Here is a 24,055-nt window from a genome sequence, read left to right as displayed (position 1 = left end):
CTGTGTTACACCATACATATATATGTATGGTGTGGTGACTCAATATTCAAGTTTTCTCTATTTTCATATCACACCGTTCAGACATTTCATTATGGTTATAAAACCGCTTTCTGATGTTTTAAAGGAGAATAATAAAAATCCTTGTCTTAGTCAATACACGTTTATTGATTCGTAAAAACAAAAATTACCGAGCATTCATTCTGTAGTACAAAATTTAGGCTCTACATTATAGGCATTATTTAGGCCAACAATGAAAATTAAAATTATAATAAATTACCTATAATAGCCATTCTATACAACTTATAGTTTAATACTAATTGTATTATACATTATTCTTTACAATAATATTAACAGGTGTGATGCAAAAAGTGCAGTACAATAAAATCTAGGTCACTAACTAGACACGAGATTTTGACCTTAATATGGATTTAGTTAATAATTTATTTGTTTAAATTGAAAGAAAATTAGCAATTATGTTGCTATGATCTCAATGTTGATAATACTAAAATCAAAATTGCGTGTCTCAAAGCAGATTTGGTCGATATTTCTTTGTCAATAGGAAATTCGATATTTCACTACTTTTATCGTGACTAAATGTATCGAAAATTCTACTTTTAGCATTATTCCGTACATAATTTTAATCCGCTAATACTAGACTACAGTTTACGATCAAACATATACAGACGAGACTTCCGACTTTCAAACGAGAATTGAGTTTGTAAAATTCGTACATTTTCTAATTGAGATTCGTTGAATATCTTATTTCATTTCAGTCCAGAGTTAATACTTTGAGTTGTAAAGCATTTTCAGCTCAATTTTCTAAACGTTTTTGTTAGAAAAAAGATTTAAGTACTTCCAAGTCGTTTTTGTAAAGGATATTTTAAATACGAAGTTTCTTTCAGCTCTTTCAAAAACTCACGAGTAATACATTGGTGATTTGAAGGTGCTTTGTAAAATGTTTATTTAATTTTTTTTTGCCAGACAATAAAATATTGAACGTCAAGCATAAGGGTAAAATCTATAGAATATTCGAAGTTTGTGCTAAAAGGATCTTAATGTAAAAACTACTTTTAGTCATTTTATACAAGAAAGTCTAGACTATAGATTTAAACCTTATTCAACTTATTAATATATTTACACTTGGCAGTGAAATTTGATTACGACTTGAATACTGTTTAGGCAAATATTTTCTAGAAAATTTTCAGAAATAGCGTCATTGTACGAAGTAAATTTTCAAGCTCTCTAAAACAATACTATTTCTTTGGATCTAGTGTCTATGCTCTCTATAGCTTATACCCTGCACATAATATGAAGTAATTAAACGGCAACATTTAGAAGCAAATTATAAGAAAATTTAAAAAAAAGTAACTTTTATCATATCATTTATACCTGTTATATAAAAAATGATTGACTGTAAAGGCAGTTTACGGACGATAATGACGTGACAACGACGATTGACGAAACGTTTATTATTGTATATAAAGTATATTGAATACAAAGGAGTGAATCCTCGGACGCATACGCCAATTCGAGTAAGAGAGAGAGATAGATGCGGCGCACGCGTACAATGAGCGTAACGGGACAATGAGTCAAGCTGTTTCGTGCGTGCATCCGGCGCTCATCGATTAAACGTCTAATAGACGTTGTCACGTCAATAAACGTTACTTTTGTATGATGGTTTGTAGATTACTCAATTTTATTTTTTTACCTTTGTTATGAAAAAGGCTGACAAATATCTTTTGTTTATTAACAGTGTAAACGAAGTAACCTAAATATTACCGTTGAATCACGAGCTAACACACAATCAGACACACATCTTAAGCATTAAGCCGAAAAACTTATACAAAATAATGAGTATAATACAAGGCGAAGAGCCGGCTACTTAATATGAGGTATTTAGTGAATGTCGCTTTCGTCGTATTTCTCGATTTTTAGAAATTTTGTAGGCGTTTGTCGAGTTCAAATAAAACCAAGTCAAAATATTAAAAAAAATTGCCATAATAATAATCGCGTAGCTTTTGCGTATTTGGCAAGAAAAAAAGTAGTAATTGTCAAGATGTCGAACTTAGAAATGTCATTCTCGTTTCCTATCTAGGTTTTGACAAATGACATTTGTCACTAACGTCATAATCAGTTTTTATTCGTGTACTATGTCATTATGCGTTGACAATTTATGTCATACCGTGTTTGTATGTTATTTTTAATCCAATACGTTGTTCCGTGACATATATCAACGCAAACAGACATTCAGACAGATAAATGACCCTTTTTATACAAAATTACGGAACATCCGTCCGAGCTTAAAATCACGCAATCCCATCCTGCGTGTGCGCACGTTTCTTGTGATCGGGGGTGGATTTCAAAATATCTGGTTGTCCGTGCGACACCGCCCTCTCCAGGTGATTGAAGGTCGACGTGTGTGATGATAGGGTCAACGTGGCATTCCTCTCCGACCCCAGGGTCATGGTGGTGTTGGAGTTGAGGGTGTGATGGACGTGTGGCAACGTGGATGGCTTACGTATGGAGCGGTGGCTTCCGTTTCTGGTGAGGGAGTTCATTTGGGGCGTCCCGGTTCCTGTGGGTCGGTGCGTGTTCTTGTAGTCCGCTATTAGATGGGTCAGCTCTACCATCTGAAAGTGAATATGGGTTTTGTGATTATCAGTGTACATCATTAGACTAGTGGCTTTAGTTAGTTTCTTTTTAAATGCGCATTTAAAATTCACTCGAACGTTGAAGAAAAACATTGTGAGGAAACCGGCTTGCCTTTGATGCAAAAAGACGACGGCGTGTGTCAGGCACAGGAGACTGATCACCTACTTGCCTATTAGATTTAAAAATGATCATGAAACAGATTCAGAAATCTGAGGCCGAGACCTAAAGACGTAGCGCCACTGATTGTTGTTATATAGATAACTTACTCTAGGTTTATTGAGGCTAATCAACATCTTGTGAACGGGACTAGTAGAATCCTCAGCGTCTATCAGCATCATCAGGTCGTCCTGAAAAGGAAAATGAAATTACTTAATACAAAAAATAAACCCAAATTTTCTGGAAAATAAGCCCGAAAAAGTCAAATAATTGTTCGAATTAATGGTTGTAGCTATAGTCGAATTTTTAATTAGACGAAGTCAACTGACGTTTACGGTGTTGTCAGTTTTTGATGAAATAAAAATAGTGTTGTGACAAAGTAAAAACCCGTGAATTAATGATCGGTGATGGCACTAGTCGCCGCGCCGCGCTTTGTAATAAGACGTCAAAAAACTGATTGTAGTTACATAGTACTAGTACCTAACTTATATCAGAGCACTTTCATACAATTTTGAAATAGAAATAATATTCTTTTATTGTTTGAAATGATTGACTATTCACACTCATTGTTCATTCATCTGATTGAACAAGAACTGAACGCATCACTATTACTTTAAATATGGCAACATTATTTTACAAAGTGACATTAGCTACTGTCAGTTGGCTTCGTCTAATTAAAAATACGACTATAGGCCCAACACCCGTGTTTAGTTTCTATTTAAGAAATGAACATGCCTAAAGGATGGCACGGTGAAGAAACGAAAAGGTTATCCATAAAGAATAATTATCGAAGAAACAGATATGGAAACCTAACGCCTGGAACAAAGGTAATACGAGAATCCCGCCGTGGTAATGTAATACCTGTAATCCACCAAAGAGGCCTATAGAGTTGAGGGCGTATCTGCCTATAACGGACATGGAGGCCAGTTCTAGGACGGTCACCCCATCCTCGGACACTGCGAGCCACGCCATCGAGAGGTCCGGCTGTTTTATCTGTAAATAAATACACATATATAATATATATATATATATATTATATACATATAGACATATATAATATATATATTATTATTATATATATTATTATTTATATATATATATATATATTTGCTGCGGATAATAGGAAATGAAGTGCGTCAAATGTAAAATTTATAAATTGATTTAGCAAAGCATTATGAATTTTGGCATTTACTTAACTGATTCATAATCTGTATATAGAAGAAGAAGAATATGTCAGAAACTATATAAATGTCAAAAATGACACTTGTTATGTTTAACTTCCCTTGTCTTTATGCTTCTTAACAATAAACTTTTTCAAGCTAAACGGACACAATAAGCTATCGAAGGCAGCGATTAAGCTACGTTTGGTCCTTCGAGCCGGAAGCTTTACCCATATTCATAGAAATACAATAAACATCAAATAATGAATGTTTTGACCTTATCTTGTGTCACTTTAAATATAGAAATGTAACAATAATAAAGTAAATCATACACAGACATTTTTGTATGTACTTGTAACAAAAAATAAAAACATATCTTTTTGAGATAGTCTGTAAATTGTACAATCTCTCATCACTGCTCTATGGAGATTGTTTGGAAAACAAATGTGTAATTGTTTTAAAATAAAAGCCAGTGGTCACAACAATATCTTACCCTGGCTTGAAACAGCGTGGCTCCGAAGAAAGGCCACTTTCTCGTACAGTTGAGGTAAATCCGTACACAGTCCGCCGTACTACGCCCTTTGAGGGCTACCCACTTTGAGCGAAGCTTTTCTTCAACGTCCCTAGAGCAAATTGAATTTGTTGAAATTGAAATGTATTTTTTTTAAATTGCAATATCTTAAAGATACGTGGAAATTACCATTTTATATAAAACCTGACAATATGTTTAATATTATAATGTCATCCACATAAGCAATTAATTTCACACACAAAAAATACAAATCAATAAACTTTTAAATTTAAAGATAGTTTTACGAAGACGGGTTGACTGAAATGTTTCTCGATTTTTCTACAAGTTAGAGACGTTTGCAGCAAGCTGAACTGTGAGTTATGACCGTTCAAGAAGGTTCTATCACATACCAGACAATTGGAATTTGCATAAAGTGACCCTAATTTTCAGGATGCTGAAACATTAATTCAGACAGATTCAGAGCAAGTGTAGTCACATGGTACAGTTTTCAGGACTAACCCCTTTAATGAAGGAACGTTCTAGAGTGAACTTTCTAGTTGTGAGAAAAGGACGGAATGATAAGCGAAAGAGAGGGAAGGTCGGATCCTTTTTGAATCCAGACTAAACATTCTAGAACGCCGTGTGACAAGGATGGAGTAACGTGCGAAAGAGATAGCGTACGTAAGTTCTTGAATTGTGCGCTAAGAATATAATACCACACCTGCAGAGAAAGTTCTCGAATATCGTTCAAGATTATTCCATGGGATATATAATTTTGCTCGCTTAGTTTTCAAATAAACCCTTGCTAGCTCGTAACAATATTATGCTATTTTCAAGATAGTTATAACTAGAATGGATGGTTAAACCTGAATATAAAAACGTCTTAAATTAAAAAAAATATGTCACAGTTCACGGCAGATCCCTGCTATATAATAGTTTCTTACCTTAACTCGTCATTAGTCAGCCCCGCCCTATATCTGTAAGGGTAGAATCGATGCGCAAGCGGCTGATTGTGTTGAGTATTGGACGCGCTGTAGTCCCCCATGTCCAACTGGGCCATTAGGGCACCGAGTTCCGCCGCCAGTTCTCTAGTTACGGGGAATCTGCCTGCTACCACTGCAAAAATTTTCAAAATTGTATGCCAATTTAAAATATTGCAAAAATACAATAAATGTATGTATATAATAAAAAACTAAAACTATTATTAGCAATTTACATTTAATTAAAAAAGTAATTCTTAAAAACCTTTTTTTTTTATCATTTATTAAAAAAGCATCATTTAAGTAAATTAATTTCAATATGGTTTTTATTTTTTTTATGTAACGGGAGGCAAACGGGCAGGAGGCTCGCAAGTGCGTTGCCGGCCTTTTAAGAATTGGTATGTTCTTTTGTTAGTAAGTTTTATGATAGATAAATCTTTATACATATAATTCTTCTGTGAGTGTGTATGTACTGAACACTGAACTTCTCTCAAACGACTGGACCGATTTTGATGAATTTTTTTGTGTGTGTTCAAGGGGATCTGGGAATGGTTTAGATTCACAAATCAGCCCGCCAGATGGCGCTGCAGTCGGTACTTTCATACTTTGCTTTACTAATTCCTTGAAATATCATGCAGGACAACGTCTGTCGGGTCCACTAGTTTTATATATAATAGAAAATGTGTGCTTGTTTAGCTTCAAATGCCAATTAATTTGCTAGTTATAAATCGATTATGAAAGAAGAAACTGATTTTAGCAGTGAGACCGCGCATCTTTCTACATTTTTTGTGATAAATAAAGTGTTTATTACTACAATTCGTCCATTTAAACATACCTTGCTGATTAACCTGATAGCACAGAAGCAGTCTTTCCTTATCGGTCTCCGTCCGAACGGAACTCTTGAAGTAAAGCCGATTTCTGAACGTCAAACGAATCACTCGAGAGTTTTCGAATTTCCCGGAGCCCTTTTCTCTTAGCGCCGTTTCCCATCGAGATATTACGTCGCAGAGCTGAAAAAATTTAATATATGTAAGGAAAACATAATATATTTTCCTATACAAACTCTTGTCTATATTGTATTTTATATAAACTCTTTTGTAATGTTGTCTTTGCCGTCTGATCGACGATGTTTAATTTATGTCACTTGACATAATATATGTAAGATATTTTATTTTTTTCAGTATATTATTTTACTTTATAAAACCAAGAATATAGGCTTTAAATGTTGTTTCTTTTGTATTCACAGAGAAACGCAGTTGCGCCTTATTTATTCCCAGTATAAGCGATTGATACTATTATATATATATATATGGTGTGTCGCTAAGACCTTTTTAGGTCTGGACCTCAGATATCTGTATCTGTTTCATGATTTGTCAATCGTATAGGGAAGTAGGTCATCAGCCTCCTGTGCCTGACACACACCGTCGACTTTTTGGGTCTAAGGCAAGCCGGTTTCCTCACGATGCTTTCATAGATTTAATTTTAAATACAAAAACACTATGTTTAGTCCATGTTTTATATGAACGCCATGGTAATTCTTAAGTAGTCCAATAAAAATATCGTTTTGGTCACGTTTGCAATACAACTAGCGACAGTAGTTGGTGAAGGTATTTTTGACAAGACTCGAAAATAATATTTAAAAATAATTATTAATAATACATAAAAACATAATATTCCTGTTTTATTCTTCATGAAGGCAATTTTTTTAAATAGTTTTTATGGCAATACTGACTGTAAAAGATGGTTTGCAGTTTCTGAAAAAGTGAAGGGCTATACCTTTTTGTCAGGCTTGATGTGATGTTCCAAATCTTTCTCGATGGGGTCATCGCTGAAAAGGGCAAACCCAGAAGCGGAAGACTCGCGACACCCCAGCTCAGTGCTAAGGGTCGATAGGAACTCTTCTACCGTTGTGGAACCGTCGAAGCTTATCACCTACGAAATTAAATTTACTATTAAAAACCAAACGATTATGAAACCTAAATTACATAAAACCGGATCGATTTCATTTAAACGAACTGAAAAAGAATAAGGACAATGTTTTTCGCCTATGCACGTAGAATGTTAGAATTTTAAACAGACCAGAACAAATTGCTCACTTATGGTTCTGAAACCTGGCCCCTTAGCAAGAAAGACGAGATCTCTCTCCTTATTTTCGAGCGGAAAATTCTTCAAAGAATCTTTGGTTCTGTTTGCAACGACGGTGTTTGGCGTATACCGCTACAATGAAGAACTTTATAACATCCTAGACGACGCCAACATCGTCCAATTCATAAAGTGCAACAGGCTCAAGTGGCTGGGACATGTTCACCGAATGGCGAACGACAGAACCTCAAGGTCCTTACTGAATTCACAACCCGGTGGCAAAATAAAACCCGGTAGACCGAGGCTGCGTTGATGGGAAAGAGTTGTCAAGGACCTCGAAACAATAGGGGTTCGCAATTGGACGCGGGAATTGGATAGATTGCGATGGCGAAGTTTAATTAAGGAGGCTAAGGCCCACAAGGGGCTGTATAACCATTGATGATGATGATTAAAATAAATATTTTTATTCGAAGCTAGAAAATTCAATATCGATTCAACTCTATTGAACTCAGATCGCATCCCTTACTTTGATATTGTTTTATATAGACAAGTAGGTGATCTGTGTTTTTCACATGATATTTAGATCAAAATATGTTTACGTTTAGGCTTTTTAAGGACACAGCAAAAAAATTAGTCGATCACAGGAGACCGAAGAGCTGGCAGCTACCTCGGACAATGGTTTTTTGCCTTCACCAAGGAGTGTTAGCAGTGTACGTAGAAAAATCCAGACGTGCACGTGATCCGAAAGTAGGAACGCACGTTTAAGCCAATAGCAACTCTGTTCTTCTTTTTTATTTTATATATAGTTGCGGAGAAAGGAAGATTCTGCTCTTCGTCCGACATAGAGAGAGAGAGAATCCTCAACCAGTCTAACTGACGGGCCCGAAGGCCCCGAATTGTATATATATTGTATATAGCGGTTGAAATAACTTTGTTAGTGTGTTTCACAGTATGACGTCATTCCAATGATTGTAACCCCAAAGAGTAGGCGTCCCCCAGACTATCTGGGATCCATCAAAATAAGTTTTGAATTGTTGAATGAAAAAGTTTCATACATATACATAGAGAAGTTCTCACCTGATAGGTATTATTGAGCATGTGTACGGGTATGGCGTGTGGCAAACTGTGATGGTAGGGGTTTTTCAGTAATATGGAGAGCACTTCCATACGAGACGGCTTGTCAGTACGTCCGCCCACGCGTATCGTACGTTCGAGTGCGCGGGCGCAGTACGCAGCGTATTTGCCGCATTCCGTTCTGTAAATATATTAAATGTTAAGTAGCAGAAAACGCGATATTTAAATTTTGCGTTTCTATCACTCATACGACGCTTTCTTAATTTAACGGTTTATTTTAAACATATTTGATAGATATATAATTACAGTTATTTCATTTACTTTTTACTAAATTATTTACAATTTTCTTATTCTACATAGTAATAATAATGATAAATAACAATTAATAAATTGAAAATTAAAACAAAGTTAAGGTTGGTCCTTGTGGCAGTGTAACATTAACGCTTGAAGCATTTCCTATTTCATTACTATGATATTAGATTTATTATTTCATGATATTAAAAAAATCTTAATTTTTTTTATTACGGTATTCATAATCAACGTATTACAGACGACATATAATAATCGTTATGGATATTCCTCTATTTGCTGGGCAAATGATGTTTAAATGTTGATTGATTTTTGTAAAATGTTTAACGTTCTCGTCATGTACAACGTACATAATATGAATAAAATAATTTTATCGTTTGTAAATGATGCGAGCAGAGTTTAATATTCCAGATATACTTACTTGGAATCCGAATGTCTGCTGAGATGCAGCTTAAGGTACCACAACAGCCTATTATTCCTCGGTACGAAGAGACTAACGGCTAACGCTAAAAGCTGCCAGCCTTGTATGAAACTGTACGTTGGGGGGTTACTTTTGCAGTCCACAGATAATAATGGCGCCTGAAAAATATACTTATAATTGAAATATTAGCTCGTATTTTCCATATTTAAGCTTTCCTCATATGATTGATGATTGGTTTCCTTATTTCTGCTACCTAGGAATTAAAATTTGCAAGTTATTTCAACAATTCATTTGATATTCGAAAGGCTTCGTGCTCACAATTACTCGACAAAGCTGTAAAGGCAATTCATTATTTGTTCATAAGACGTCATCTCCAGCGATCAGATTTGTGAAGAACTATTTAATCCGTGGCGATTTATCACAATTGTCGTCACGATTTAAAAAAAATGCATTTCTAAAATATATACAGTCAAACCTGGGTAAGTGAGAACTGGATAAGTGAGAGTAATATCCGAGACCCGTCATTTTAAGCTTCCAAAACCTCTATTAGCGAGAAACAGAAACCGCTGTAAGAAAGCGTCGTTTTTTCCCTCATGGACCTTCAGTAAGTGAGACTGCTACTTATCTATACCTCTGTAAGCGACAGTCGAGCTTGATCAAGCAATATTCGACAAAATGTATGAGTTAGAGAAAAACATTCAAAATACAAAAACAGAAACCCAAACGAAAATGACGGATTTTTTGAAGTGTAAATAGGTTCTAAATAAAATAAAATATACGTATGTTGTGCACATTATGCATATACTTTAACATATAACATATTTAGTACATTCGTACCTGCTGTGACTTGTTATTGCTGCGTACCTCTATAAGAGAGAAACGTACCTGCATTAGTGAGAAACCTCTATAAGCGAGGATGAGATTGTGCTCCCTTGAACTCTCGCTTATCCAGGTTTGACTGTATTCAATTAGTGATGATTGCGACCACTGCACACAATTATAAATAATTTCCGCAGGAAAACCCGAAGACCAATTCCAATTATGTAGCCAGGTTATTAAACTACTATAGTACTATAGTAGAGTTTTTTCATTAGATTTTTGGCAGTCTTTGAGAAAATCCTAGGTTTGACTGTGGAATTTGTAGATCGTGGAAATAACGCCTCGGCTCCTAGGCGTACCTGTACGGAGCTAGGCGAGCCAGCCGGGTGTTGCGGCATGTCTCCCTTGTCCCCGCCGACGGACGACGCGCCCGTGTCGCAAGTGAACAGCGATTGGGTCGCACACAGCAGCAGTTGCTGTACAAATGAAATGTTGGTGTCGGGACTGTCGGTTGGGGCTGTTCGTGTGTTGAATGTGGTAATTTGACTGATGTTGAACACGTACTGGTATTTGAGTACAACTAAGTTTACGTTCCATGCAATTGGACTTCATAGATGGACAGCTCATTGGAATTTAAATTGATTTCCAAATTTAAGAGTTCCAATATGTTTTGGAACAGAATAGAGTACTGAAGTGATGGTGTATATTACATAGTGTGATTGTTTATGAAAACTGCATAATATATTTAATAAAGTTACAATTTTGTTGTGTCAAGTTCTATTAAAATCGAGAGAACTTTGCCGAACTTGTTTGTTCTATCAAATGTCCCATATTCATGTCCCAATGAAATAAAAAAAAAAATTATACATCTAAATTACAGATAATGGTTTGAAGATATTTTTTCCACACCCAAGCTTGTAAACTACAAGAAATAATAGCGAGAAATATTATGCAGTTTCACATTACCAGAAATAACTACTCACCTCAAGGATATAATGAGAAAAGTCTAAAACATCAACCTTAGAAAAGTGCTGAAGGAGCGAGCTATGATATGATATGAAACTCATTCCCTAAGTCTAAAGGGCCGGGCCAACATTCTTGGATGAAAAAAAAAGGGGAAAACATTACACCAACATTCCATTTGAAATACGGCAACATTAAACATTGCCAGAACTACGGAATCAAGTTGGAATTCAAAAAATTCCAAATTGATCGACAAAGCACAGTATATCACTCGAAGCTAAATACCAATGGCTTGTTAGTGTATTCAGTTAACGCAACTAAAACCAATACGCTTGTACTTAATAAATACGTACGTAATATCTGTACAAAGTGAAGCAAAAACAAAGTGCGTGCGTACAAAGTGTACCTAACATGTCAGAAGTGAAACTTCTTTAGCTAATTTTTAAGTCTTGTTCATATTTATTAATTCATAAATTCTCTTAACGAAATAATCAATCGCTCTCTCCCTTTTCTTCGACAAAAACGCTGCACATCTTCGTGACGCTAATATTATTATTATCGCGTTTCATCCGTAAAAATTTTACCCTCATGCGCCTAAAGAAGTTTCAGTTCAAAATTTCTAAATTAAAGCAACACGTTTTCGTCTGAACGTCTTATAAACTGTTTTCCGAAAGTGACGGTAAGTTGCCATTTGGATGTTAATACATAGTTGCTTTTAATAAACTTTATTGCGAAAATTGTACAGCTATTTGACTCTTTTGAAATTAAATTTGAATATATTTTGCGTCTTACAAAATCTCTATGTTGTATTTTATAATCGCGTTGCTATCATATTTCAGTTTGCTTATTCATGTCTCTGACAGATAGAGGAATGAGCACTTGACAAGACATACCAAAAACGTTGATTAAGAGCGGTTAAGTTTCAGAATCGAGATTTATGACTTCAGTATGTCAAAAATTCTGGTGGAATTTAAAGGCATATGGAAAGGACCAAGGAGAAGAAGGAAAGGAGAAGAAGGAAAGGAGAAGAAGGAAAGGAGAAGAAGGAAAGGAGAAGAAGGAAAGGAGAAGAAGGAAAAGAGGGCGAATGGAGAAATAAAGCCATGGACAGAGATATTATAAAAGTTGGAGAAGGCGTTTACCGGTGAAGGGGTTCCGATAGAAGGTACTGAAGGTAGCTAGGATATAGGATATATAGAATGTTAAAAAAACAACAAATCTAAGCTGTATATTCTACTTTTGTAATGATTGGCAATTAAACGGGATTTAATTGAAAATCCTAATTTATAAATGGAAGTTATTATACGCTACATCTTAACTATGAAATACCCTTCAGTAACCATAGCAACCGTGTCCTATAAGAACACTAGTGATATTCCAATTTGAAATTTAAAGTTCAATTTATACAACATAGAGCTTTCCGATACCTTAAAATCTAAAGCGTGAAGCATCTAAAGAATACCAATGATTTGTATACCGTAATACACCAATTGTGAACATATGAGAAAAGCAAGCGCTTGAAGCTTAGCTATCAAGCTCGTGAGGAAACCAGATATCGCCAAAAAGCTGCTTTATTTGCTGCTAATTTTTTTGACGTGACGATAAATCGACGAACGCTGGCTGCACGTGCATAAAAACATGACTTATTGTCACGTTCCGCCTGAGCTGAGCGTGCAAGCGAGAGCGCGGAACAAGTGATAGAGAGGCACGATCAGCCTAAGCGTTTTGCTTGTGACGCATTTATACGTATGACGTATAATTTAAGTAAAAAAAAATATTTGAATTGACGAGTGCAAATATATGTTAATTTATCGAAAAGAAAATTAATTTTCAACTATTAATAAAAAATTATAATTCAATTCATAAAAGTATGCAATTTTTCATTAATGTTTTCTTATGACGTTATCACGTCCGTAAACCGACTTTACAGAAAAGCAATTTTTTTATGACGATATCTGGTTTATGTTAACAGGTACTTGAAGTTAGATTGGGAGATTCAAAACACCTGTTATATTAATTAGTGATTTGTAAATGGTTCATTTAGGCCGTTTACAATTTGGGGGCAAATTAAATCAACAGACGAAACTTTTTAGATTGTGAAAAATAATTGAATGACCCAAAAAGCTCCGTGGTTTAGCTGCAAATGGTTGGGAGAGGTCATAAGATAGTTTTGATAAAAATAGTCTTACTAAAGCTACGGGTTAAATAATTTGGTAGAGATTTGGTCTTCAAAAATAGTCCTTATGTTTAACTACGTATTGGCGTACTGTACAAAATCTGTTCAGTATTTTTTGTGTTTATCGCGTTTATACAAACAGTAGCGGGAGTTCATTTTTGTTTTATAGAACAGAGGGCAAACGGGCAGGAAGCTCATCTTATGTTAAGTCATGTCTAGTGCCCAGTCTCAATGCCAAAGGGCTCGCGAGTGCGTTTGAGAGCGTTCAAGTATTACGTCACGCAATTTTTGGGGACCCCCCCCCCATGTAACGCGCCGTAACGTTTTTCTGTACCCAAGTATAGTTAAACGTTTCGTGACCTAGTGCCTCTTACTACCTAAAAGTTACCATTATATGGTGTAAAGTACTGGAAAGTCGATAATAATATTAAAAATAACGCGTAATTCAATCGCCGCCCCGCATCGTTACCGTTTACCCCGTTTTACAAAATAAACCCCCCCCCTCCCAAATTCGTTACGTAGTACTTGAACGCTTACCGGCCATTTTAATTCTGATTGGTTAATATAATATAGCTCCTTTAAATGAATATCTTCGTACCGTACGACCTCTCCGCTAAAAAAGGTGAAAGAAGCGCACTTACTGTCTTAAGCTTGGCAGTGGTGAGTTTTCTCGGTACCTGAACGGCATGTTTGGCCGCGGCGTGAGGGGCCGACTGCTTGCAAAGGGCCGACACCAGCTCGTCCTGCAGCTCCGCCACTTCCAGGCATTGCTGGAGGGCATTCTGGGCCAGCACCACGTGGTAGTCGATGCCCGCCTGCTCCACGGCCACAGACATGAACAGTTGGACGCACTGGAAAAGCCGGTGAAATTCTTTAAACATTTTTTTGAAGTTATACTTCTTTAGGCGCGTTATGAAAAATTGATGAGAGTGAAAGTTTACGATGCGCGCGCACCGTGACACAAAATTAACAGAATGAAGTTGCCCACGGAAGATGCTACGGACATAATTTAAAAACAACATTCGAATAATAATAGAATTTATGTTACACTTAATGTAAAGGAATAATAATAAATATTTATTTATTTAATTTTTCAAATGTAAACTGAACTTTATTGACTATAATGACTCCTTTTCCAGTCTTTGATTATTTAATTTATTTATTATTTGCATGCAATCAAAAACTATTTTTAATAATGCCAAAGAAGAATAAAGTCTTACGCGCGTACATAAGTACACGCACCCTTTTTTAATTTAATATTGCTGTTGGTTTGAAGGGCCTTGACGTCTCACTTTTTGAATTTGCCCGCTTTAATAAACAGGGCTTTTTAATCGGGTAAAGAACATATTCTTTACAAGCATACTTAGCGGGAAATACTTCGTTGGCGCGTTTATGGGTATGACGTCATCGTTCTGTCGGTAGCAGCAGATTGTAGTTACAGTAATAGTTGCTACACTAGATATCTCATACATATGTTGTTTAACCACCTGAAGTCTACCCTAATATTAGCAAAAAAAATGTCTTCAAATATATTAAGTGAGCTATAGATTTTTTTATATATTTAGTATTATTTATAGTTCATAAATAATAATTATTATATTGCTAATTGGATTATTAATAATATTTATTATAAAGGTTTTTTCTTATGAAAATGTATAATATATTAGAAAAAAATTGTTAGAAAATAATATATATTTGTATTTACTAACTGGAATCTAAACATGCCTTGGCTCTTACAAACCAAAACATTTAAGAAAGATCCAAGAATTTTGGGCACAATTTCCAAACAACACCATTTTCTAGAGGACACATACGGCTAACCACTGACTAAGAAAATGGAGAATGGTTGCTTTTATTTTATTGCTTTGATAAAATTACGTTCAATATTTATAAAAATACCTTAAACAATTTGAGTGCTTCAGCCTGTAATGCTTCTGAATTGAGGGTAGTCAATGGCGAAGTGATGTTTTCTTTCGAGTAGAGTAGGGTCGGATGTCGCCATAACACGCAGTCTGTAAGTATATGTAAATATAATTAATATAAAATAATTATATACTGAACATAACATAATATACTATAAAAATTCCGTGTCACGTTGTTTGTCCGCTATGGACTCCTAAACTACTGAACCGATTTCAATCAAATTTGCACACCGTGTGTAGTTTGATCCAACTTAAAAGATAGGATAGCTTACATCTCAATTTATACTCGCAATATTATTTTATTGCAAAATATTTGTTTATTATTTGATAGTCACAATTCTTACAGATGGCGCTGTGTTGAAAGTACCAACGTTTCACATAAGCTACAACTTAATGGCATTACCATCAATAAAGCATGGTAGTCCCCATGACTGGTGTTCTCCTACCGTTTCCCTTGAATAGTTTGCTACTATGTAATATAACAAAAACCTTAGCCACAGCAACGCTTGGCCGGACTGCTAGTAAATTATATATGTGGTTACTATTACAAAATATAAATCTAATATTGTCATATAGAAAAAAAGGACAGATCTTGGGAATAGATTTGAGTCTCGTTTTCGTGCTTTTAATTTTATTATTGCTGTACGTGTGCAAGCACAATGATGACATATTTTTTACTTTTGCCTATACTAAGTTAAAAATATTAATTTAAACGGTATTCAAAATATTGTAGTATCCATAAGTCCTGTATTTAGAATTTTAGCCATACTTCTAGTATAATGCTATGATAATAACATTATTAATGAAATAGTTAACTGTATATATTATATTTTATTCACACGAGTTCAAAAAACCAGAATTAATTTAATTATCTTATTAATAATATTTTTTTTAATAAACAATTTCATACATTTTTTAAGGAGTGCACTACGTACACGTACGTAACCTTACACTCCCAGAGTAATAAAAAAAAAAGTGTTGATTACACATACATCTTTGAGACAAGGATCTTACGTTAACAGTTTTCATTATTGGACGCCAAAAAGCTCTTACTACAGAACTTCAACAGGCATTTATAAGATTAGGAAAAAGGAAAGTGGAGTGATCGAAATAAACTTACTGGGATCCCCATCGGTCTCCATCAGCTTCTGCACGAGCCTTTCGAAGTGGGTGCCTTGAGTGCCTCCACCTCCACTGACCACAGTGAGGTGGTAGAGCCACGAGTCCTTGTCTGCCTTGCACTCGAGCAGCAGATAGGTGGGACCCTGAAATATTCGCGTTTATTCAACTTGTAGAGCCGTGTTGTAATAGGGGCTTGAGCGGCTTTCAACCCTAAGGTCGTGCGTTTAATTTTACACTCGCTCGTAAAGAAAAAATTGTGAAGGCTTAGACCTAACAGCCCACATTTGTCAGGCACAGAAGGCCAATACCCTTCATGCCTATTTGAATAAAAAACACTAAACCGTTACAGAAAGCTGACTGAGCAAAAACAAGTGTTGTAGAGTAAATGAAGGCTAAAAGATTAAATTAATTAAACAAAAAAATAAATCAGTAGCGCTACAACCACTATAGGTCTTGGTGTCAGATTTCTGAATCTGTTTCATGATCTTTTTCTAAATCTAATAGGCATGTAGGACGTGATCAGCCTCCAGTGCCTGACACACGCCGTCGACTTTTTGGGTCTAAGACATGTCGTTTTCCTTCACCGTTCGAGCAAATGTTAAATGTGCACATAGAAAGAAAGTCCATTTCAGTCGCACGCTGAAACCAATAGGCCAACACTGCTTTTAAAATTAATTAAACAAGCGGTCTATTAACCCGCTAAAATAATTTATTTGAACAACAATATTGAAAAACATTTCTGAATATAATCTACATGAAATATCACGACATTAAAATTTCCAATTTCTAGACGCTATCTGCTTCTAGAAATTGGTTAAATTCATGAACATACCAAAAGAAACTATTTTTTTTAATCATACGATATAACCCATATTACCTGATGTTGAGGATAAATAGCGACGGTGAGGTGTTTCCTTGCATCATCATTCTTTTCTTCGGAATCAGAATCCGAGACATGTTCAACGTCCTCTACTCGCGCGTCACGCATATTTATTTGACCGATTGGGTTCTGAAAATATATTTTACGATTTATAGTAAAAAAAATGCAATAGTTAATATTTGGATTCTAGTCATGTAACCTAACGTTAGTTAAGTTAGAACGAATACAAAAATTGTAATATAACATTCTCGTTTCCGATAATGTCCAATAGGTCGACTACACTTATACGGTCTTTCTAATAAAGATTTATGCACATTGTATATATAAATATAAAGAATTATATTATATAATTAGAATAAGAAATAGATATAGGTAACATAAGTTTCACTTAGATTTATAAACCCTTCAATAAGTCAAGTTAGTTTTTTGTTAGTCTAGCATCGCAACCCCTAATCTTATGTTAGTTATAAGCACATTAGTCCATTGAAATGTTACATGGGCTGAACAATTGTTAGAGGACGCAATTTTATTTATGGGACATGTAGGGGGGGTCAATACAAGCTTAACCCCAAGTTTGTGGGGTTGGCGCCCTTGTCCCCCGGCCGCCATCTTGGAAAAAGGGGTGAAAACACGTTTTTGGCTATATCTCCTAAACTCCAAAATGGCGGCCGGGGGACAAGCTTGTATTGACCCCCCCCCCCCCTACATGTCCCATATATAAAATTGCGTCCTCTAACAAATGTTCAGTTTGACCCTCAAATTGTAACATTGCAATGGTCTACATATTTTAAAAATTTACTACATATCTCAACATCCATACAAAAATCCGCCACAAAAACTTAATTATAATAAAGTAAAGTAAAAAAGAGCTTCTGTATCTGCTGAACTTTTTTGACATTCCATAAATACATTATTAGTAGGAGATCAGATCGTTTAGAAGCTATGGATTGACATCAATTAAACACTGACCTGATCACTAGGAGACTTGAAGTACAGGAACATCTTCCCCAGCAGCACGCACCAGCTTTTCTTCGCGTGGCCATTCTTGACTTTCGTCAGCCATCCTTGTATCGTGGGCTTATTGTCTTCTTTGCTCAGAAGTAATTTTGTTGCGTTTCGTCTTTGTACGTTCTGGAATTTAAGAATATAGTTTTAAAAATCACATGACGTCATTTAACGACGAAATCCATTCAAACTCTAAATAATTTATTCATTTAGGTATAAATTAGGTACACTTATGAACGTCAATAAAGAAATACATATTAAATGCTAAATGCTTCTCATTTTACATTTACTGCCAGTTCGCAAATCAAGGGCGTAGAACAGAAGAGAAGAACTGGCAATAAACTCTTCGCCACTCTTTTTCATCGCCAAGTCTTTTGTTTTACACAATGTTTGTAAGGAGCTGCAACCATTACACCATGTTCCACATGACATCTTTAAGTAATTAATAATAATAATAATAAACAAAGATTTGTCCTCTATCAGCAGTAGGAATGGTAAATAATTTAATATGGAAACTATTTTTTTGCAACAGTTAATAAACAGATAACAAAGCTAACAAGCGGGAACCCTAACATCCAAACAAAATCTATATAAAGTTTAATCTAGAGTTGTCTGATGATTTTTTATGTATTTATATAACAGGGCAAACGGACAAGAGGTTCACCTGTATCAGGTGAAGTGATAGCGCCACCCATGGACCCTCATATTACCAGAAGGTTCGCAAGCGCGTTGTCGGTCTTTATAAGATAAGGGGATTAGTCTTCAATAGATTTCAAATCTAATTGAACAAATAGTAAAAGATCCCGATATACAACGACCTTCACCGAGATGCTTATTTAATGAAACGTATTTTATATTTAATATAATATGTCAATAAATATAATCCATATGGGTTGCCTAGCAAATTTCAGTCCAGAGTATGTTTAATTAATATTTAAAAAAAAAAATATTTTTTTTATAATTTGCATGTAGTAAATTTTTTTAATTTTATTCAATCAATATTTTTAATCAGGGTAGTATTATATATGTATCACTATAACTTTCTTTTTTACTAAAGATGTATATATACTTTAGTGTCACATAAAAAATATGCACATAAATAATTAATTGATTAAAAACAACCTAACGTTTGCATATTCTATGGGCTTCATACTTTCGATTGGTATAGAATTTATCTAATAATCATACCGGTGAAATGTATAAATTTTTTTTTTTAATATTAATTAAAATACTCTGGACTGAAATTTGCTAGGCAACCCTTATGGATTATATTTATTGACATATTATATTAAATATAAAATACGTTTCATTAAATAAGCATCTCGGTGAAGGTCGTTGTATATCGGGATCTTAGACCAAAAGGGAAGATTTTCCATATTCAAAATTACATTAAAAAAATTGTACCAATAAATGACACTCTGACTTTGATGAATTTTACCACAGTGCAAAGAACAGTTTTATTAATCTTCTACAGCATTTACCATGGAGAGTTTTCAGAGGAGTTGTTCGGATTAATACCTGCAGCTGAGTTTCATTATCGGACGTCAAGGCAGAATACAAAATACCACCCGTATCACCTCCACTTCTTCAAAGGCCGGCAACGCACTCGCGAGCCCTCCAGTTACACTTAACATCAGGTGAGCCTGCCCGTTTGCCTCCTAATACATCAAAAAAAAATACTATTATTACCTGCAGCACTCGAATCCAGTCTTCCATAGTGGCGATACTATCCGCCGTGAGGTAGTAAGTTCGACTCCCGGTGAATATTTCGAATGTGGCAGCACCTTCGTTGCGCGATATCTTGCAAGCCTCGCCGAGACCGATTTGGCCTTGGGGTTTGCGGTTGACCTCCGATTGTGATTTCCAGTAGGAGAGCGTACCGTTTTTTAGGACAAACCTAGAATTAAACGAAAAAATTGCGTGACTAAAAAAAATAACAACATATAAATTTCCTTGTATGAAGCGTAATATAACATGGCATACAGGTGTACATATATTATTTGTGTTCTGTACTTAGTACATTTATTTTGATAGTTTTCTCAATTTTTATAATGTACATACATAAATATTATGCATAGATAAATACGTCGATCATGTTTCTGGCAGGTTGAATGTATAAAGTTCTTATACATATATATATATATTTTTAATGCATTTTTTAGAGCCTATCGAATACCTAATCCGCTATTTTATCATTATTGCGAAGAAAAAATCTAGTAAAATCTAAAATTGGAAGTGTAATTACTTTTACTTTTTTGTAACATTATGTTTACGATAACTGTCATGTATTTTAGAAAAGATAGCTTGTAACATATACTGTAGATATATTAATATATATAAAGTATATATGATAATTTTAACCTTAGTTTTTAAACGAATAATATTCAAAAACTAAATAAACGTGAAGACAACTAAATAATGAATGAATTAATCAATTACTTTTTAATTTACAACTATAAATTTTTGTTAGAATATTTTCTAAAATGCTTCTTAGAAATTTCAACGGACAAGCCAAAACTCGTGTCTTTTTCCGCAGACTAAAACTTCTCAATATTACAATTAAATACACATGACAGATAATTAACAATCTTACGTAAATATATTTATTTATTAAAATATATTTAAGTTAATTATATAATAATTTATATATAAGAATTAACGAATAAGCTTTAGAAAGAAATAGTATAATAATTGTAAAAAGCTTTGCTTCACGCTATTTGGGTCCTTGGGGTTTTATAACATCAGTTGATACTATTTATTATAACAATGAGATAATTTGGGGGAAAAGCGGCAGTGTGTCCATGGGCATATCACTGTGAAGAAGTAAAGAAGTGTCTCACCATCTCTTCTTCCACGTCTTTAGCTTTCCACCAAGTTTCGCAAGATGTCCACTCTTCTCCAAGGCGTCGTGTCTCCTTGGGGAATCTCTAACACTTGGCTCACTCGACATCGCATCTGGCGGGATGGCGTAGTCGTCAGACATGCCCGACTCGAATGACGTATCTGGAATTATATATATATATATATATATATATATCATATTTTCAAACTTAAAAAAAAGTGACTTAAGAATTTGTGTATGTTTGTTCTCATGTATCTGGAATAGATCAATCAAATTCTAAAACCTTAATATACTCAGAGATCAGTTAATAGAAATTAAATTTTTATTTTTAATTTAGGATAAACCAGGATGAAATAATAAATTAAATTATGAATAATTGCCATAAAATTAAAAATTCAAATAAAGAAAATGTAAAATATTCGAGTGAACAACACATTAGAAACAAAGAGGTTTATATTTGCTTTTAATATTTTTTTTAAGAAATAACTTTTGATACGTTTTAAAAAAAGCTCACACACTGTTTGAGATGTTAATGATTTCTTTTTTTTATAATGAATAATGTAAAACGGATGGCGTAGTCTTACTCTTTCGTGAATTTTGTAAACGTTGTTGACATTCATAAGCATGCTCTAAGAAGCATCTTAATTGAATAAACGTATTTTGATTTGATTGATTGATTTGATTTAACCTATAGTTGCAATATTTGTTTGTTGTTTTTATAACATCATGCGCCATATTTTATTTTAGTAGCTTTTTTTCTAGGTACATGGTCTTCAGATATAATTATCTAACTTGAACTAATTTGACTTTGACGTTGTAATCTGTAATAATGACAATTGACAGCTGACACCAGCCCCATTGCTCAGACATATATAAAAGCAATACTAAGCGGATAAAAGTAGGTTTTAACAGTGATTATATTAATAATTAAAAAAAAATTGAAGCCAGATATTTTTGCAATTATTTCTTACCTCTAGTCTTACTCTGTTTACTCGGTGAACCACTGCTGGACCTCTTGGCGGGACTCAAGCTGGAGCTGGTCTTCACACTCTTGGAAGGGCTGCTGGCACTGAGACTCGTGTCGGAGGAGCTGCATTGGCCGTTGTTGAGGACCAGAGCGTGGCTCGTCTGCTGGATCGCAGCTGGGAGGATGCTGGTAAGGTTCACGTTGTTTATTGGCAGCTGGGATGGTTGACCTGGATATGTTATAGATAGTAATTATATGGTTATAGCTTCCGTATGTAAAAATTGTATTAGATTTTCTGAGTGTTTTGGAATTTTTTGTCAGTAGAGATGTTTTAAATAATGTAAAAATCTACTGTACATTTTTTACTATCCACACGCATTAAACAAATTTCAGTGGGATCTCTATAACTCGAACATTGATAAGTCGAAATCCTCAGTACCTAAGTCGAAAAAATTGCCATTTGCTTCCGCTGAATGGCTAACCCCTAATAACGTAATATATCGAAATTATTTAGACTTTGTAACTCGAACAAAATGTTGTTTCCTTACGAAGTATTGATAATACATATTTATACTCTATAACTCGAATTTCAAAAAGAAGACTAAAATAAAAGCAATAAAATCGAAAATGAAAGTTCGGGGCTTCTAATCTATTGTTATTGTCTTGTAAATGAATACATTCATCGCATACAATCGTAAAATATACTTAGAATTGCGCCTCTGTAAGTCAAATCAGTATCTAGAAGTTCTTGTTAAGTCAAAAACTGGTTAACTCGATTTTTTTTACATTTCCCTTGACAGTCGAATTATAGATTCCTCTGTATATAAAATAATTTAATGCTAAATGATTGCTATGTAATGTAAATACTGAAGAGATTGTCTGAGGCTATACTTGGCTCGTACGTCAGGTCCAATAATTGTAAATTAAAATAAAATAATGATTATTCAACGCGCGCGTACGCGTACGTACACATCAAGTACGACAGATACTTGATTTTAAGTTGTATACTTACTATACTATTAATTGACGCTAAGACTTCCTTATAAATAAACACAATATAGTATAAGATATCGAATTAGCTTTATTTCTTAAGTCTTATATTCCTGCTAATATGTTGTTATATCATATAAAATAGAAAACTTACCAAAATGTGGATTATGCATCGGCGTATTATGAACCGTGACTCCCATAGACTCTTCGCCATCCGAGGAATCGTCCGAAGAGTCTCCGGTGAAGGGCATCGAACGGATTTGGCTCGCTCTCTGCAATATGAAAATATGTTAGACTCGATACATTTTGCTATAATTATATATAATATATATTCACCACAACCTTTTAGGTATGTTTTTCAGAATTAATTACGTGAGAAGTAGACGTGATGTTAATACTGCCATGAACACTCACAATGGCTAAGGGAGCGTTCAAGTATTACGTCACGTAATTTAAGGAGATTATTGGACCCCCCCCCCATGTAACGCACCGTACGTTTCGTGACCACCTAGTGACTCTTTATACCTAAAAGTTACCATTATGTGGTGTAAAGTACTGGAAAGAATGTCGAAAATAATATTAACAATAACGTAATTCAATCCCCGCCCCCTCTCCAAAATTCGTTACGTAATTTAGTAATACTTGAACGCTCCCTAAACGCTCGCGAGTGTGTTGCCGGCGTTATAAGTGCCTCCTTTAAACATGTTAATCTATTTATATATATATCTTTATTTGTGCGATAACTCTGTCGTAGATATTATCTATTGTGGTTGTAAATTCAAAATAATTTTTCATAAAAAATATCACATGTCCCAAAACAAGCCTTTAATATTTCTTTGCATCATAGAAGAAATGAGAGGTCCATAATCCTGATTCCCAAGGAATGTCGTAACTCACCCCTTTGACGGTAGCATACACGGGCACCGAGATGTCCTGGTAGCTGGTGGACTCGTGCATCGGGCGTGGACAAGGCGGAGGGCTGAGTTCCTCTTCTACTGACTGCTGAAGGCCGTCGTCTGCCACC

At 34.7% G+C, this 24,055-nt stretch overlaps 1 protein-coding gene across 15 annotated transcripts in view; it reads right to left on the bottom strand.

The window, feature by feature from the left end:
- Nucleotides 1–1,934: 1,934 nt before the first annotated feature.
- LOC125051499 (uncharacterized protein CG43867) overlaps nt 1,935–24,055 on the bottom strand; it is a 315,007-nt gene continuing 292,886 nt past the window's right edge. For 10 of the 15 annotated variants that reach the window (XM_047651827.1, XM_047651829.1, XM_047651832.1 and 7 more), the window contains 20 exons: nt 23,929–24,054; nt 23,186–23,303; nt 22,046–22,270; nt 21,073–21,235; nt 19,922–20,129; nt 18,197–18,358; nt 17,225–17,356; nt 16,346–16,490; nt 15,203–15,315; nt 13,945–14,154; nt 10,524–10,640; nt 9,346–9,503; nt 8,619–8,796; nt 7,236–7,391; nt 6,295–6,469; nt 5,424–5,595; nt 4,462–4,591; nt 3,670–3,801; nt 2,919–2,999; nt 1,935–2,630 (listed from right to left, as the gene is read on the bottom strand). In XM_047651827.1, the coding sequence (XP_047507783.1) occupies nt 2,307–2,630; nt 2,919–2,999; nt 3,670–3,801; nt 4,462–4,591; nt 5,424–5,595; nt 6,295–6,469; nt 7,236–7,391; nt 8,619–8,796; nt 9,346–9,503; nt 10,524–10,640; nt 13,945–14,154; nt 15,203–15,315; nt 16,346–16,490; nt 17,225–17,356; nt 18,197–18,358; nt 19,922–20,129; nt 21,073–21,235; nt 22,046–22,270; nt 23,186–23,303; nt 23,929–24,054 (3,225 nt within the window). In that variant the 3' untranslated portion in view covers nt 1,935–2,306. The remainder of the gene's footprint in view (nt 2,631–2,918; nt 3,000–3,669; nt 3,802–4,461; nt 4,592–5,423; nt 5,596–6,294; nt 6,470–7,235; nt 7,392–8,618; nt 8,797–9,345; nt 9,504–10,523; nt 10,641–13,944; nt 14,155–15,202; nt 15,316–16,345; nt 16,491–17,224; nt 17,357–18,196; nt 18,359–19,921; nt 20,130–21,072; nt 21,236–22,045; nt 22,271–23,185; nt 23,304–23,928; nt 24,055) is intronic. The other 5 variants (XM_047651830.1, XM_047651841.1, XM_047651831.1 and 2 more) reach the window with 3 other exon arrangements.

Source organism: Pieris napi, chromosome 8 (genome assembly GCF_905475465.1).
Source record: "Pieris napi chromosome 8, ilPieNapi1.2, whole genome shotgun sequence".
Lineage (NCBI taxonomy): Eukaryota > Metazoa > Arthropoda > Insecta > Lepidoptera > Pieridae > Pieris > Pieris napi.
The sequence above is the reverse complement of the archived record's forward strand: the minus strand, read 5'-3'. Positions and strand labels throughout refer to the sequence as shown.